Source organism: Microcaecilia unicolor, chromosome 2 (assembly GCF_901765095.1).
Source record: "Microcaecilia unicolor chromosome 2, aMicUni1.1, whole genome shotgun sequence".
NCBI classification, from domain to species: Eukaryota; Metazoa; Chordata; class Amphibia; order Gymnophiona; family Siphonopidae; genus Microcaecilia; species Microcaecilia unicolor.
Genome location: NC_044032.1, coordinates 593849958 through 593867842, shown reverse-complemented (window position 1 = coordinate 593867842; position 17885 = coordinate 593849958). Strand labels below are relative to the sequence as shown.

The window sequence follows — 17885 nt, the reverse complement described above, 5'->3', positions numbered from 1 at the left end:
ATACAAATCCCCCAATCAGAAGCCTCCTTATTGATAATGGGCCTCCCAAGTCTGGTCCCCCCCCCCAAATTTTGATTCCTCCGTTTGCTAGCTCCCCCCCAACCCTCCTGAAGCCACCCTCCTCCTAGGCCTACCTTTCAAAATTCTTGGTCCCTAGTAGGGTGAACAAAAGCAATCCCCAGTTGACTTTGCCCTTGTCAGTGCTGGATTTAAAATAAGTTTGTCAACCCCTAGCAGTAGTCTCGCAGTACTGCCACTAGGGGTCTTCATTGTTGTTCTTTTCTTTGCTAAAATACATTAATTTGGTCCCATAAATTCCTGGGGACATTTTTGAACATGAGAGCCAAGGTTGCTGATCATAATTGATTATGACAGAAACTGGAAGACAATTGGAATGGATTTATAGAATGAACTTATAGAATGAGAGAGAAACTGATTAATATTTTGTCCATCTCACTGTATAATTTTACATCACTTATATGAAACTCGATTGCGATATTGAATTCACCATTGCTTTTCTATGGATTCTTTTTTGCAGCATACACGGAAGGAACTGTGAACAGTTTGTGTTACAATCTTTAATATTGAAGCAGGCTAGCTCTACAGAGAAAAAAATCCAAGGACAGCTTCCCTGGAAACATGTCTAAAGCCTCCTCCCATGAATCTTATTATGATTCTCTATCAGATCTGAAGGAAGGAGAAATGAATAGTGAGTTTACTCATGAGCTTTCTGCATTTCTCAGCCAAGATGAGATCAACAAAAGTCTTGACCTTGCCCGAGAAGCTTTTACCAGCCCCAAAATGGAGGAATTAAATACAAAACAGAAATCTGCTAATTTATCAAAACATTCTCCTGCAAATCCATCAGAGAATGATCCTTTCAAAGAAGCAAGAAGTCCTCTAAAGAATAACCAAAGGACAAAGGCAACTGACAGGTTTATTAGAAAACAACCTTCAGCTTCAAACTCAGAAACAATTCAAAGTTCTAAAGTTGCCAATGAAAGAAAAGCTACCATATCACCTCTTCTAATTGCAAGTCCCAGCTTAATTCGTAGTCTTCAGACTAAATCATCTTTCAAAAATGCAGGGAGGCAAAGCCCATTCTTAAAATCAAAACCATTGCATCACAGTGAGCCTACTCCGCAGAATGATCTGCGCAATAAAGCAGCTACTTTCATTGAAGAGCTTTCATCTATTTTTAGAGAATCAGCAAAATCAAGAAACAGGAGTCCAGATGGAGATTCATCTTCACCTGATAGTGGATATTTATCTCCCAAGAAAAAACAGACAGTCGTCAGTAATACTTCAGAGAGCGGTGCAAATGCACATAGTGATTCTACATCGGAGGCAAAGTTATCTACCATTAACCCTACAGAAGCCTCACCTGAAACAAAGAAATCTGTACATGTTGTTCAGCAACAAGAAAATGACCCTAGCCACCAAGTTGCCAATTTACCTGGTGGTCCACCCTCTGTTCCTCGGTTTACTCAAAAGCTTCGAAGTCAAGAAGTTGCTGAAGGAAACAGTGTTCAACTTGAATGTAGAGTCACTGGAAACCCAATGCCACAAGTTAGGTAAGTGCAAAAGTCTTTATGTGGCCATAAGTAATAGCTGCTATTTAATCTGTAATTCTTCATTTTATAATTTGTAATTGCAGCCACATTAAAGCTAGAATGTCCCACAACATTCCAGCAAGTTTCATTCATTCTAGCCCAGAGACCAAGAAGGTTTTATTTTTGGCCTGTGTCTCCCATTTCCAGAGTACAGTACAGTCTCGATTATCCGACCTAAATGGGACCAACCCATTGCTGGATAACTGAAAAGTTGGGTAATACAGAAAACACTGCTGAAACCCCTCAAACAATGCATAAACAAAGTCATAGGGTTTCTGATTTTCAAAAATTGTTCTAAAACAAAGATTTTTAATAGAAATAAATGCAATGATGTCATTGAGGGGGGGTGTCTGTCAGATATGCCAGATGGTCAGATTACTGAAGGTCAGATAATTGAGACTGTACTGTATCTAAGTTCTGTTTTAAGAGACTGCTTGGATTTAGCACCTGAAAGTTCGAAGTTATCTCTACAAAGGTTTGGTTTTGGGCAGAATAAGTGCAATCATGAAAATAAATCATGAAAAAGTATTTCAAACAAATTAAAGGATCTTCATTATGTTTTGGATTATCAGTTATATGAGTAGGCAACTCAAAATTGTTACAGTAGTGTTGCAAAAGAAACATTTTTTCACTGGAAAATTAGCTTGCATGCTAAGGGGTCTAGCTTCAGTCACAGCACTCACTGAAAGTATATTTCTTAATAGAATTCATGTTTGACAAGCCTTCCTCTTTTCCTCTTGCGGTTTATAAATAGATTCCAAGCATTCCTTCAAGTGTTTTTATTAGTCATGTATCAATGCTTGTTTAATCTCCGTAATACAATCATTTATTTATTTATTTGTTGCATTTGTACCCCACATTTTCCCACCTATTTGCAGGCTCAATGTGGCTTACATAGTACCGTGAGGTGTTAGCCACTTCCGATGATGAAACAAATACAGAGTGATGTTGTTACAGAACATTAGAGAATCAAGAGAAGAAGAGTGATATATTGTTCATTGCAGGTTATGGTTTCATTGTGTTGCTGAGTTCAGTTACCTAAGTTGGATCAGTAGGGTATGCCTTTTCGAACAGATCAGTCTTTAGTGATTTCCGGAAGTTGAGGTGATCCTGCATTGTCTTTACGGCTTTCGGTAATGCGTTCCATAGTTACGTGCTTATATAGGAGAAGCTGGATCCGTAAATTGACTTGTACTTGAGTCTCGTGCAGCTAGGGTAGTGAAGATTTAGGTATGTTCGTGATGTTCTAATTGTGTTTCTGGTTGGTAGGTCTTTGAGATCAGCCATATAAATCGGGCCATCGCCATAGATAATCTTGTGAACCAGGGTGTAGATTTTGAAAGTAATATGTTCTTTGATTGGGAGCCAATACAGTTTTTCTCGTAGGGGTTTGGCGCTGTCGAATCGAGATTTACCAAATATAAGCCTGGCTGCTGTGTTTTGAGCAGTCTGTAGTTTCTTTATGAGTAGTTCTTTACATCCTGCATACAGTCCATTGCAATAGTCAGCATGGCTTAATACCATTGATTGTATCAGGTTGCAGAAAGTTGCCCTCGGAAAGAATGGTTCCACGCGTTTAAGTTTCCACATTGAGTAGAACATTTTCTTGATTGTAGAGTTAACTCATGAGAGAAACCTGTGCTTTTCGCTTCCTGTGTAATATTTTATAAAAGTATTAATCCCCTGTTTACTAAGCCACCACTTGGTAATGCTGACATAGCCCATTCAAAATGAACGAGTTGTGTCGGCATTAGCACACAGCAGCCGCTAGCGAGGCTTACTAAACAGGGGGGGGGGGGGGGGTTATGTTTACTGTGTATCAGTGAAAACTTTCACTTTTAAGTCATTTGTATTAAAACCTTTTAAGCCTGTTACCTGAAATTCCCTGGAAGTAGACAAATAGAAATGTCCATACTTCACAGAGCGTGCAATGAGACACCTTTTGTGACATGATAGTCAACTTGAACCAATCAGATGCAACAAACAGGAGATAATTAGTGATTGCCTTGTATCTGTGCTTGGAATGAGAGGTTCAAGAGTTAAAAATATTGAGGTCAATATTCAAAAGCACTTATCCAGAAAACAGCATCTGCTCTCTGAAGAAGTGCTGCTGACTAGGATATTCAACACAATACAATTATGGCTTATAGGCCGCACATACCATAAATAGTATGTGGACATCTGAATATCCTTATAGACTGCCTTTTCGTTATGCGGATGGTGCTGGGGCAGGGCATGAGCAAAGCCAGGGCAATCCCTAAACTTATCCAGATAGTGGCAATTGTTATAACTGTGAATAACCTACCCAGATACCTTGAGACAGATAAAAAGCTGTCCTAACGTATCCGGTAAGGTATCTGAATAGCAGACTGAGGGGTGTGGTTGCTAATGTGGGCTACCATTAAGATGTGTTATTTTACGGTTAACCTCATGTTTTATTAGATCCATCATGTCTTATTAGATCCACCAGTACCATACCACCTTGATCTTTGTACTATCAGTCCATGTTTCATATTGTCACGAAAGTACATGAAGGACGTTATTAACTTTTTGCTTATAAATTAGCTGCAACCCTTCTAATATGGCTGCCTCATTTCCTTCTGATACAATATTATGTCTCTGATCACATGATTCTAAGAGCCAATAGGGGTGCAGAAAGGACAAAGATTTCAGATCTGCCAAGGCTTTTGAGTACAGTTAGAGATAGGGAGAAGAAATGAGGTACTAATACTGTCTATGATGCTGTTTAATTAGAGCTGCTGTCTCCTGCAGGGACCTCACAGTAAATATCCAAGCAAAACTGAGAATGGGGGGATATAAGCAGACAGCTCTAGACAAGACTAGCTGTAATTCACTAGGAGTTAAAGTGACGTGTGTCTTCTGGGCCCTTGCAATTCTGTTTGCACATCCAATTTGAGCATTGCGCAAGTTTCATTTTTGCCTATTGTATGGGTCAGAGCACGTTCTAGGGTATAGTGCACCTTGGCTGTATGTAATGGACTTTTGTGTAGGAACCTCCCAAAAATTACTACTGAAAAAATTAAAACAAACATTTTGTAAAGAAACATTTCAAGGAAAAAGAATGTGCTCATATTAAGGGGCCGTTTTACTAAATCACATTACAATTTGTAGTTACTGTGGCTTCATGCAAGATTTTACTGCACGGTACCTGTATCTTATAATGTGGCATCTGTTTGTGCTTTTCGTGCCGCACCTCCAGAGTCTTTAATCACGGTCAGCACTACTTACACAATACAATCCTCTCAACCGATATCTTAAGAGCTGGACAGCGGATAAAACTTATTTAGACTGAAACAAAGAAAAAAGGACCAGAGAAGCGCTTCTCGGTGTTAACACTAGTTTATTTAATTATCCAAAGATTAGGATAAAAAAATTAAGAAAAATAGTCATAGAAATAGTCTAGAATATGACAGAAATGAGAACATATATAGAAATGGAAATTACAATGGAAAGTGGAAGCAGGACATTCTTTCAAACTCCCTGGCTTGGGAGCCAAAAGAGATGTACACTGCCCACCCTCCTATCTGGCAGAGAACTATTATATAGGGTTTCTTTTCCCTTACAAGACAAAAAGGGAGCACAAGGGGGAGGGGTTGTCAACACCCCCTTAGTTAGCACCTTACAGTCAGTCAGGATCTCTAGTATCAATAAAATACACAGCATCTGTTTATATTTCCTTTTGAAGATGCATTTGGTCTGTTGTCCAAATGTTTTGGACCTCTTCTATTCATCTATACATACATTTCTCAAACCTTTAATTAGTATTTCCCCTATTCTAAAAGAGGAGACAAAAGTTAACTACTGCTTCCAGTTGCTATAGAGGTGTTAGGTTTCTCTTGTCAATAGAACTATTGCTATCAGGGATCAGGGAGATAGTGTTTGAATTGTTCTAGGCAGAGAAGGAAATAAGGTGTTACCTGGTTCATGGTTGTAAAAGGGTAATTCTCTCCTGGATAGTAGCCTTACTTCCAAGGGCATGGGAAAGAATTCTGTCTCCTGGCCATATTCAAAGGGAGAGATTCTCCCCCTTCTGCAATAATATTTTCTTATCCAGTCCTGACTACAGGATTTCTATCTCTCTCTCCTCTGTCAACCCTGCCCCCTACACCTGGAACTTCCTTTGATCTGCATCCTAAAAGTCTCTCAAAGGCTAATAAACACACTCATGTAAACAGCAAATGGACAACAAATGGCAGGAGCTCATTGTCTTTCACTTGCTTGGTCAGAGGAAGGTGGGGGAAAGAGGTGGGCGTACCTGGCCTGCTTAATATCATTGTAATTTACAGAAAAAAAGAGAAATTTCCACTTCTCATCATCTGTACATTAATTCTTAGATATTAGATACTTAGCAGCACTGAAACTGCTTGGTTCAGGCCTTCATAAGTACAAAGTACACCTCCACCAACACACCTATTGGACTTTTCCCACTATTGTCTCTTGCAAGTCGTGCATTAACATTTGGATTGGCAACTCCTATTTAGGACACAGTAAGTGGTCCCACGTTAACTCCATGTTACTTGATATGATGCCATTTCTGAAACAACAGGTTACAGCGTTTTACAATAAATAAAACATTATTTCCATATAAAAGAAAGAAAGGAATGCCAAATTCAATTGGACAGAGTTCAAACACACCAGAAAGATAGAGGCGTATTTTCAAAGAACTTAGACTTACAATGTTCTTTGAGCCTAACAATCATTCAAGCACTTAAAAAGCAATAACTCTAAAACAATATTTTTTGGAAATCCTTAAAATTCCTGAAGAGTCCTGTCCTCCATTATCAAGAGTTTACTATATTTTTCCTTTCATCTGGAAAGGAGGAGGTCAACAGGAGGGTCTGGGTTCTGAACTTTCTTCTGATTCTTTGAATGTTACACAGATATTGAAAAGTGGTGACGAATTGCTGTTCCAGCTACTTTGATAGCCCATTTCATTCTGGAACCAGACAGAGACTGGGTGCTAAAGCTGTTTTTCCATAGTAGAGGGACTTTATTTCTTATTTGCAAAGTGCAGGTTTTCCCTGTCTCACGTCCCATGCAAAAGAGGAGATGGAAATTCCTTCAATTGAGACCTAGAATGCTTCAGCTTAGGACATTATTTTGGATAAACTTTCCTTGTAAATGTGTTATTAAACATCAATCTGTGAGGTACATATTTTTTGAACCTCACCGATTGTGTAAATGGATGTGCGCAGATTTAGGCACTGAAATATCAACTAAGCGTATTCTATAATCGGCGCCTAAATCTAGGTGCCAATTATAGAATACACTTAGTCGGCACTGATTTCAGCACCAATTTTTTAGGCGCCATATTTATAGAATCTCCTACTTAATGTGGCTGTGCTGTAAAATGTGCATTAGGTGCTTGCTGCGGTTAGAAAAAGGGCCTTTTTGTTCAATATTACTGGACTAGACAGATTCTATTCTGATTCAAGGCCACTCCAGTCCTTTCAGAAGAAATATGAACCAACCTCAATGTGAACTACCGGTGATCATTTTCTACTTGTTTGGCTACCATACGCTCCTGTAGTAATTTTACTTAAACTGGTCTCTATTTACTCCATTCTTAACTGTTCCAAACAATATAAGATAAAGTGCTATGCTGACAGGAAGGAGCTAGCAGGAATAGTATTTTTGAAAAACAAAAATCCTATATTCGTCAATTTCAAGCAGCTGAACAAGAAAGAAGCTATCCCATTACACTGATAAGATTTCTATTGATAAAATATGTGGCAAGTCATGGGATTAAAATAACCTCACTCAGCAGCAAGCAATGTAGAGAATTTGATAATGCATTTAGTCACTGTTGGGAATTCACAGTCGTCCCTCCACAGAATAGTGGTTCAAGAAAAGTCCTAATAACCAGGTCATTATCAATGCATTTTTGTGCATACTCTAATGAAGTAAAATGAGCCAATGTGTGTTATCTGTTTCTGTGGAAAATTGTGGCTCACACTAATGCACATAGTAAAACAGAACTTAATTTTGTTTACCTTTTTCCCAAAAGCTGGAAAAGCATTATAATTCAGAATATCCCTACACACAGAATGATGCAATGAGCCTTCCTTTTACTGCTAGGAAGACTGTTATGGTTGGAAGAATCAGTGTTGGTCTGCCTTCAGTTCAGTGTGGTTAACGAAGCAATTTGGTCTCAGTATAGATTCACTGCTTGAATTAATATTTTGTACTGAAACCAGTTTGGAACTGGAATGAATTTGCTGGCAAAAATAAGCCTATCTTAGAGCTATTTGCAAAGCTAATCGATTGTAACAGTCTTTCTGGAAGATTCCGGCAGTTATGACAGATAAGAGCATCTATTGTTATCCACTTTGTAACTACTGCCAGATAGGCCCATTAAGTAAAATCCATTTATGGGATGTGACTGAACCCTCAGCAACTATTCTGCTTGCAAAAAGGGGGATAATCATCAAACTCTATGCAGTTGACCTATCTATGAACTGATAATATAGAGGCAGTGCTGTAGCGAGGGCTAACGGCACCCAGGGCGGGTCGCCGCTGCGCACCCCCCCCCCCGGGTGCAGCACGGCACGACCCCCCCCCCCCTTTGCGGCGCACCCCCCTGGACCGCATTGTTACCTGCGGGAGGGCCGATCCGCCCTGAGTGCACATCACTCGGAGCAGCGTCGGCCCCGCTGGTTCCCTGCTCTCTCTGCCCCGGAACAGGAAGTAACCTGTTCTGGGGCAGAGAGAGCAGGGAACCAGCGGGGCCGGCACCCCCTGAGCGCGTGCACCCGGGGCAGACCGCCCCTCCCGCCCCCCCTTCCTATGCCACTGTATAGAGGCTCATTTTCAAAACAAAAAAATATCCAAAAAGCTGTCATAGAGGCTGGTATGTACTCTTTCTTTCACATCTTTAACCCTATGCTGGATTTAATACATATTTCCTAAATAAAATGTATTTATATTGTAATGAAATTCCATAGGAGCCAGATGATCTAATTGTAGTTGAAATTCCTTTCCCCAACCTAGCTGCCTGAAAAGATAGCAAATATTCAAACAATTTTAACCTTTTTATACCTTTAGGAGAAGGTAAAGAGAAAAAAATGATCAGTCCCCTTCCTAATATCTCTATTGTTTAGGGCTAACTTAAAATGACCATGAAAATATAATGAGACCAAGCCATATAAGGGTTTGTAAAGAAAACATTACAGTTTAAACAAAACTCTAGTACCCATTGGTAACCAGTGCAACTTAATGTAATGTTGTGACAAACTATCAAATTTATTTAATGAAAGGATCAGGCGGAGTGCCGTATATTATACAGCTTGAAGCATCTTTAAAAGTTGTTTTGAACATCCCAAATGTATGATGTTACAGTAGTCCAATTGGTTCAAAATAATTGACTGCACCAATATTTTAAATTGATTTTCCTGAAAATATTTACATATTTGTCTTAATTTCCTAAAGAGCAAAAATGTTTTCCAAATTAAACAATTTATTTGTGTTGCTAATGTTAAAGTATTATCTAAATAAACATCCTAGAATTTTAATACATGTTGACAATTCATAATTATTATCATCTAAAGTTATTGTTGAAGGTATTACATTTGGTAAATTATAAATTTAGTTTTTTCTGAGTTCAATTTCAACCTATATTTTAACATCTATGCTTTTATCAAATTAAATCCTTTTTTGCACAATCAGCATTTTTGATTTGGTCCAACTACTAACAGGAATCAAAATTGAGATGTCATCTGCATAAATGTAAGATGTATACCCGTGCTTCTCAAACTCAAACCCCAAACACCTTGCTACTCAAACACCTGGATCAGATAGGAATAACTGGGACTGTGTTCAAATGGTTCAGCGAATTCCTTTCAAATCAAAGTTAATCTGTCAAGCAAAACAGCTAATTTTGTTTTTGTTACATTTGTACCCTGCCCTTTCCCACTCATGGCAGGCTCAATGTAACTTATATGGGGCAATGGAGGATTAAGTGACTTGCCCAGAGTCATAAGGAGCTGCCTGTGCCTGAAGTGGGAATTGAACTCAGTTCCTCAGGACCAAAGTCCACCACCCTAACCACTAGGCCACTCCTTCATTTGTCCCACAGGAATCTCCCCTCTCACCTTTCCTGTTCAATCTCTTTGTCATCCCTTTCCTCAATATACCTGAGATTTGAACTACTATTATCCTATGCAGATGACATCCTCCTTCTCTTACCGGTGACAGCATCAAACCTAGATCCAACTCAGTCTGAAGCGAATGGTATGACTGCTGTCAGCAACTGGACCCTCATCAGTAAACTGAAATTGAATACACAGAAAAAAAAAGGTCCTGTGGTTCTGAAATCAGGGAGTTGAGGTCCCATCATCAATATCTTTGACCAATGGTCAAATCTCTACAGTCAAATCTGAAACCAGAGTACTTGCTTGACTCTTCACTCACCTTCACTTCCCACATTAACCAGCTGTGGAAGAAAACACTAGTCAAAATGAGACAGTTACATCTAGTCAGATCATTCTTTGACCAAAAAGCCTTTGCACTACTAGCTTGAATGTTAGTCCTACCTCACTTGGATTACTGTAATATTCTATTCCTTGGTATTAAGTGTCAGTATCAGAAAAAAACAACTGCAAATCATACAGAATACAACTGCTAGACTAATATATAGATTGAATATATATATACTAGTGTTATAACTCAGTTCATCTAAACACACCACACTGGCTTCCCATAGCAGAAAGACTCTGCTTGTTTAGTTTTTATTTATTTATTTATAGCATTTATATCCTACAATTTCCCGGGCAGGCCCAATGTGGCTTACAACAGTCTATATAAACATACATCAAGTCAGCGAACAAACAATCAATGTCTTAGAAGTGTAAGAGAGAGAGGGTAAAAGCAAGGAAGGGAAAAAAAGAGAAAGAGTAGTGGTGATCAATATGACGCCATGACAGAGACAATTCAGAAGTTAGAGATGCTAGGCGGGTTTTGAGCGTAAGCTTTGCCAAATAAAAAGGTCTTGAGGTGCTTTTTGAAGGTAGGGTGATCAGGAGTAAGTTTCACCAATTTAGGTAGATCATTTCACAAATGAGCGCTAGTGTAGGAGAAAGTGGATGCGTAGGTGGTCTTGTGCTTGAGGCCACTATATACTGGGTAATGGAGATTTAGGTATGAACAAGCTGATCTGTGAGAGTTCCTAGGTGGCAAGTTGATTAGGGTGTCCATGTATGCTGGGGCTTCACCGAAGATGATTATATGCACCAGAGTGCAAATTTTTAAAGTGATTCGGTCCTTGACAGGAAGCCAGTGCAGTTTCTCACGCAGTGGTCTTGAACTTTCGAATCTTGGTGTACCATAAATTAGCCTGGCAGCTGTATTCTGAGCAGTTTGTAGTTTTTTTTTAGAAGCATATCCTTGCACCCTGAATATATTCCATTGCAGTAATCAAGGCGGCTAATGACCAGTGATTGAACTAAATTGCGAAAGACTTCTCTAGGAAAATAAGGTTTTATACGTTTTAGTTCCCAAAGAGTGAAGAACATGTGTCTGATAGTAGAATTCGTATGTTGCTCCAGTGTTAAGTTTCTATCGAAAATCACTCCTAGTATTTTCAGGGTCACAGAGATTGGAAGGGCAAGCTCAGGAGTGATTAATGTTTGGGGTGCGTATTTGTTATAGGGTGAGGAGAGTATGAGGCAATGAGTTTTCTCAGTATTGAGCTTGAACTGAAATGAGTTGGCCCAATCTAGCATGGTGTGTAATCCAAGTCTTATTTCATTGTTGATCTCGCTGAGGTCTGTTTTAAAAGGAATAGAGATTGTGATGTCATCAGCATAAAGTTAACTTTGAAAAATAACCAAGAAATGTGTAGAGTTAGTCCAATATAAAGACTAACCTGATATTTGTGTTTCTTTGTTCACATTTATTTCTGTGCAAACAAGAACTGCAAAGCAGAACAAGAAGTTCAATCTTAGCAATTTTGCATAGTCCAAGTACTGTGTCAATCACCTGTGGATGTTTTAAAACGAAATAATATTCCTTTAAAGAATGCTCAGATTTTGTGTCACTTTTCATATTATACTGAAGAGGTCACTCTCGCATAAGTCAAGTAAAGGCAGTGTGGCTATGTGCAATGTGTTCTTTTCATGGTGCCTTTCATTTCAGTGATGACAGACACCAGAGGGTAGTATTGGGCCCTGATGTTGCATATAGATGGCAAAGAAAAATGTTTCCCATTTTAATAAGTGGACCTTCTATCTCCTTTATATACAAGACAGATGAAGTTCTGATCTGTGCATCGGTGAACTATTGAAGACAGTTTCAACTGTTAGGGCCCTGTTTACAAAGGTGCGCTAGCATTTTTAGCGCACACTAATTGTGTAATATTCTTATGGGCATCTACATGGTTAGCACATACTAAAAACGCTAGCGCCTTTGTAAACAGGGCCCTAACAGTTGAAACCACTGTATCGGTTCATGGTGCGACCGCACCTAGAGTATTGTGTTCAATTCTGGTCGCCACACCTCAAAAAAGATATAGTGGAATTAGAAAAGGTGCAGAGAAGGGCGACAAAGATGATTAAGGGGATGGGACGACTTTCCTATGAGGAAAGGCTAAAGCGGCTGGGGCTCTTCATTTGGAGAAAAGGCAGCTGAGGGGTGATATGATAGAGGTCTATAAATAAATGAGTGGAGTGGAACAGATAGATGTGGAGCATCTGTTTACGCTTTCCAAAAATACTAGGACAAGGGAACATGCGATGAAGCTGGAGTGCAGTAAGTTTAAAACAAATAAGAGAAAATATTTCTTTACTCAGCATGTAATTCAACTCTGGAATTCGTTGCTGGAGAATGTGGTTAAGGCGGTTAGCTTAGCAGAGTTTAAGAAAGGTTTGGACGGCTTCCTGAAGGAAAAGGCCATAGAATGTTATTAAATGGACGTAGGGAAAAATCCACTATTCCTGGGATTCAGGAAAAGCAGTACAAAATGCTTTGCTCCGTGGATCTTGCCGGGTGATTGCAGTGGCGTTCCTAGGCTGCCTGACACCCGGAGCGGATCGCCGATGTGCCCCCCCCCCGGGTGCAGCGCAGCCCCCCCACCGGTGAAATTACACCCTCCCCCCGGGTGCATTTTTACCTGCTGGGGGGGGGTGCCACGCGCCTATTGGATGAGTCCGCTCGTTCCCTCCCTGCTGCTCCCGCTCTGCCCCGGAACAGGAAGTAACCTGTTCCGCGCAGAGGGAGCAGCAGGGAGGAAACGAGCGGACTCAGCCAATAGATGCGCGGCACCCCCCCAGCGGCGTGCACCCGGGGCGGACCGCCCCCACCGCCCCCCCCCCCTTAGTACGCCACTGGGTGATTGTAACCTGGATTGACCACTGTCAGAGACAGGGTGCTGGGCTAGACGGACCTTTGGTCTGTCCCAGTGTGGCGATGCTTATGTCTTATATCTTAATATCAAGTTGTACAGCATGAAATCTTTTGTCCTGTTATGCTGGTAGAGCTAGGAGATGTCCACTGCAGGAGACCCATGAAGCATGCTTTTGGTGTCCTGGTCCATACCTTCAGTTGGCCCTGCTCTCCCAGAATAATCTGGGTAACAAAGAGGGACATAATTGAATGTCACCGGTGAAATAGATCACCGGCGATCTATTTTGGTGGCGGCGCTACAGCTGGCCGGAACCGTATTATCGAAAAAGATGGCCGGCCATCTTTTTTTTTGATAATACGGTTTAGCCCGGCCAAATGCCAGAGCTCGCTGGGGTTGAGATGGCGGTTTTGTTTTTCAGCGATAATGGAAAAAAAAATGCTGGCGATCTGCAACCCGGCGACATCCAAGGCATTTGGTCGTGGGAGGAGCCAGCATTTGTAGTGCACTGGTCCCCCTCACATGCCAGGACACCAACTGGGCACCCTAGGGGTCAGTGCAGTGGATTTCAGAAAACGCTCCCACATGCATAGTTCCCGTACTTTGGATGCTGAGCCCCTCAACCCCCCCCCCAAAACCCACTACCCACAAATGCACAACACTACCGTAGCTCTTAGGGGTGAAGGGGGCAACTACATGTGGGTACAGTGGGTTTTGGAGGCCTCCCATTACCAGCACAAGTGTTACAGGTAGGGGGGATGGGCATTGGTGCACCTGCCTTAAGTGCACTGCGGTACCCACTAACAGTGCTCCAGGGACCTGCATACACGCAGGCCTCTAGGACTTGTTGCTGCTGTATAACCTTGGCACACCAGTTGACACCTGAAGACTAATCTCTTTGAACAAGTTCTTTATTTGATTAAGCACGTTTACTCACAATTAACTGCAGATCAGAGGTTGTGCCCCACTGGCAACGAGTCTCCCTGGTACTGAGATTAGCAGTAGGTCAGAGCTGGCAGAATGGTGTACAATGCCCTCTTTCAGCAACATTCAAGGTAAGAACTAAGTTCTCTAACGTGGGTAACACATGAAAGGGATCTAAAATTGGCTTACAAAAATGGCCACTACCTCATGGACTACCAGAAACAAAACAGGGCACACTCTGACCCAGTTAGCAGGGGGGAAAGCACCATGGGAGTAGAGCCCACTACCCTACACCCACCATAATGCATTGCTGATGTGACTCTGCAGTGCACCTAACATAAAAGGTGTCACACTCACCCGAGAGCCACATCATTACCAGGGAAAGGCTGTCAGAGGATAGAACACATTCTGCTGTCATGGAGGTGGGTACGGCATTTGAGGCTGGCATAGAGGCTGCCAAAATATGTTTATAATTGTGTTTTGTAGGGTGGAAGGGGGTTGGTGACCACTGGGGGAGTACGGGGAGGTCATCCACGATTCCTTCCGGTGGTCATCTGGTGAGTTGGGGCACCTTTTTGAGGCTTGGTCGTGAAAATAAAAGGACCAAGTAAACCCGGCGAAATACTGCTCAACGGCACTTTTTTTTTCCATTATCGGCAAAAGCTGGCCATCTGATAGCCACGCCCATGCCCGCCCATGTCCCACCTTCGCTAAGCCGCCGACACGCCCCCTTGAACTTTCGCCGGCGAAGCAACAGGAAAGCGACGATGCTGTCAAAAATGCCGCTTTCGATTATACCGATTTCGCTGCTTTTAAGAAATCACCGGCCATCTCCCGATTTATGTCAGGAAATGGCCGGCGATCACTTTAAAAAAAAAGCCTGAAAGTTATTTCCAACCCTCCCTACTGTTAAAAGTATCTCCTGGTGTTTCTTTAAGCATGTATAGTTGTAAGGACCTTTTACTTTGGCTGCTGTTGCTCTTTGGTGCCTCCCTACCCCCCCCCCCCCCCCCACCCCCCTAAGATGCTGCAGTCTTAAGCAACTATCAAGTCTTGCCTAATGGTTGGCTGGTGCTGATTTCTGTATCTATATCTATATATCTATATAGATATAGGTATTGATTGATATAGATATTAACTATCCAGCTTATTTTCGAAACAGAAAAACGCCTATACTGCGGCCCAAATCGGGAGATGGGCGTCTTTCTCCCGTGGGCGCCCAAATCGGTATAATCAAAAGCCGATTTTGGGCATTTCCAACTGCAATCCGTCGCGGAAACGGGTAAAGTTGACGGGGGCGTGTCGGAGGCATGGTGAAGGCGGAACTGGGGCGTGGTTATTGGCCAAGGAGAAATGGGCGTCTTTCGCTGATAATCGAAAAAAAGGCGTTTTTACCGCGATTTTGGGTCACTTTTTTTTTACCCTTTTTTTTCATGAACAGGTCCCAAAAAAGTGCCCCAACTGACCAGATGACCACTGGAGGGAATCGGGGATCACCTCTCTGGTCTCCCCCAGTGGTCACTAGCCCCCTCCCACCAAAAAAACCCCACTTTAAAAACTTTTTTTCCAGCCTCTATGCCAGCCTCAAATGCCGTACCCACCTCCATGACAGCAGAATGTGTTCGATCCTCTCACAGCCTTTCCCTGGGTCAGATGTGGCTCTCGGGTGCACTACAGTTTAACATCAGCATTGCATTGTGGTGGGTGTAGGGTATTGGGCTCCGTGATTTCATTAGCTTGTGTTACATTCTCACGATGTTGGTAGTTGGTAGGCTCTTCTCCCATGGTGCTTTTCCCCCTGCCTACTGGGTCAGAGTGTGCCCTGTTGTGTTTCCTGTTGTAGTCCATGCAGCAGTGGCCATTTTTGTAAGCCAGTTTTAGTTCCCTTTCCTGTGTTAGCCACGTTACAGAACTTAGTTCTTACCTTGAATGTGACTGAAAGAGGGCATTGTACAGCATTCTGCCAGCTCTGACCTACTGCTAATCTCAGTACCAGGGAGACTCGTTGCCAGTGGGGCACAACCTCTGATCTGCAGTTAACTGTGAGTAAAGGCGGTTATTCCAATAAAGGACGTTTTCGGAGAGATTAGTCTTCAGGTGTCAACTGGTGTGCCAATGTTATATAGTAGCAACAAGTCCTACAGGCCTGCGTGTGTGCAGGTCCCTGGAGCACTTTTAGTGGGTACCGCAGTGCACTTCAGCCAGGTGGACCCAGGCCCATCCCCCCTACCTATAACACTTGTGCTGGTAAATGGGAGGCCTCCAAAACCCACTGTACCCACATGTAGGTACCCCCTTCACCCCTAAGAGCTATGGTAGTGTTGTACATTTGTGGGTAGTGGGTTTTGGGGGAGGGGGAGGGGGGCTGGGGGCTCAGCACCCGTGGTAAGGGAGCTATGCATGTGGGAGCGTTGTCTGAAGTCCACCGCACTGACCTCTAGGGTGCCCAGTTGGTGTCCTGGCATGTCATGGGGGCGAGTGTACTGCGAATCGTGGCCCCTCCAACAACCAAATGGCTCGGATTTGGACGTTTTTGAGCTGGGCGTTCGTTTTTTTTAGCGATAATGGAAATTAAAAACGCCCAGCTCAAAAACGTCCATTTTTTCGAAAATACAGTTCCGCTCACCCCTTCACGGACCCGTTCTCGGAGATAAACGCCCATGGAGATAGGCGTTTCCGTTCGATTATGCCCCTCCACTATATTACCATGCTCTTTTCAATAAATTTTGTAGTTTGACCATCTAGACATAGAAAGTGACAGTTTATGAACCCTGCAAGGGTCTTTCAGCCTGCTCATTCGAGAGGCAATGCTGCAAAGCAGTGTTTTCACAAATTCCACATGGTGTCTTGCGGCATGCCATTGCCTCAGCAGTTTTGACCCAATCAACATTAACTCCATCAGTTGACTTCAGTGTAATCATTGTAGTTTGTTATGGAAAACCCCTAGAAGTTTTTGGAAGGACTATAGATTGACAGACCATGAACATGGCCGACACTGAACAAGTTTGGAAGTTCACTGGTTCACTTTAGTTCTGATATATTCAGCTCAGGATATTGACCACATACAGTTATCTGCAGAATTTTGGCAGATTTCCTATAGTATGCCAAAGACAAAAGGAAAACAGATGACTTTAGATCTCGTCTTAATATTTGACATGTTTGTGTGGCAACCTAGTTGAGATCTCTCAAGCTATAGTTGTATTTTTCTAGATAAAAAGCGATCTCTCTCTCTGTCTCTCTCTCTCTCTCTCTCTGAGGAGTGAGGTAACAGTTATTTCAAGGACACTATGAATGTGTACAATATAAACAGGATTGTTCATACGTAATACATTTTTTTAATGCTTTTTAATTTGAAAACAAAGTGCTGTTCCAAATCTTTACTAAATAGTTATCATTTAAATATGTTTGCTTGCTTGCCTTAAGGCAATATTTATTTATTTACTGCCTTTTTGAAATAATTCACTCAGAGGCCCTTTTCTAAGCTGCGGTAAAAAGTGGCCTACCGTAGTTTGGATGCGTGAAATTGGCACACACTGGGCCATTTTTTTACCATGGCTGTGAAAAAAAAGGCTTTTTTAATGGGGACAGTAAATGGCCGTGTGCTAAAATGAAAAGTAGTGTTGTGGTTATTTACTGCCTGAGCCCTCAACGCCACTCTTTGACCTAGCAGTAAAGGCTCACACAATCAGGGCTTTTTTTGTGGGGGTACTTGGGGGTACTGAGTACCAGCACCTTTTTCATTGTCTGCTAAAATTGACCCATGGACCCCAAGTTTTAATGAAAGAGCTCAGGCTCTACACACCAACTCTGCCTTGTTCTGTGACTGGTTGCAGGGGGTCTGGCTATTGTGGGGTGGGTCCCTCAGTGATCACCCCACCCTTGAAGGGTGGCCTTGCATTTGAGTACCGGCACCTTTTTTGCTAGAAAAGATGCACTGCACACAATACTTGTGTGGTAATCATGCAGCGCGTGCTAATGCGCTGCTGATTACC

General features: G+C 42.1%; 1 protein-coding gene across 2 annotated transcripts in view; it reads left to right on the top strand.

The window, feature by feature from the left end:
- Positions 1 to 605: 605 nt before the first annotated feature.
- PALLD (palladin, cytoskeletal associated protein) overlaps positions 606 to 17885 on the top strand; it is a 738625-nt gene continuing 721345 nt past the window's right edge. For both annotated transcript variants that reach the window (XM_030191568.1, XM_030191567.1), the window contains exon 1: positions 606 to 1574. In XM_030191568.1, coding sequence (XP_030047428.1) covers positions 640 to 1574 — 935 coding nt within the window. In that variant the 5' untranslated portion in view covers positions 606 to 639. The remainder of the gene's footprint in view (positions 1575 to 17885) is intronic.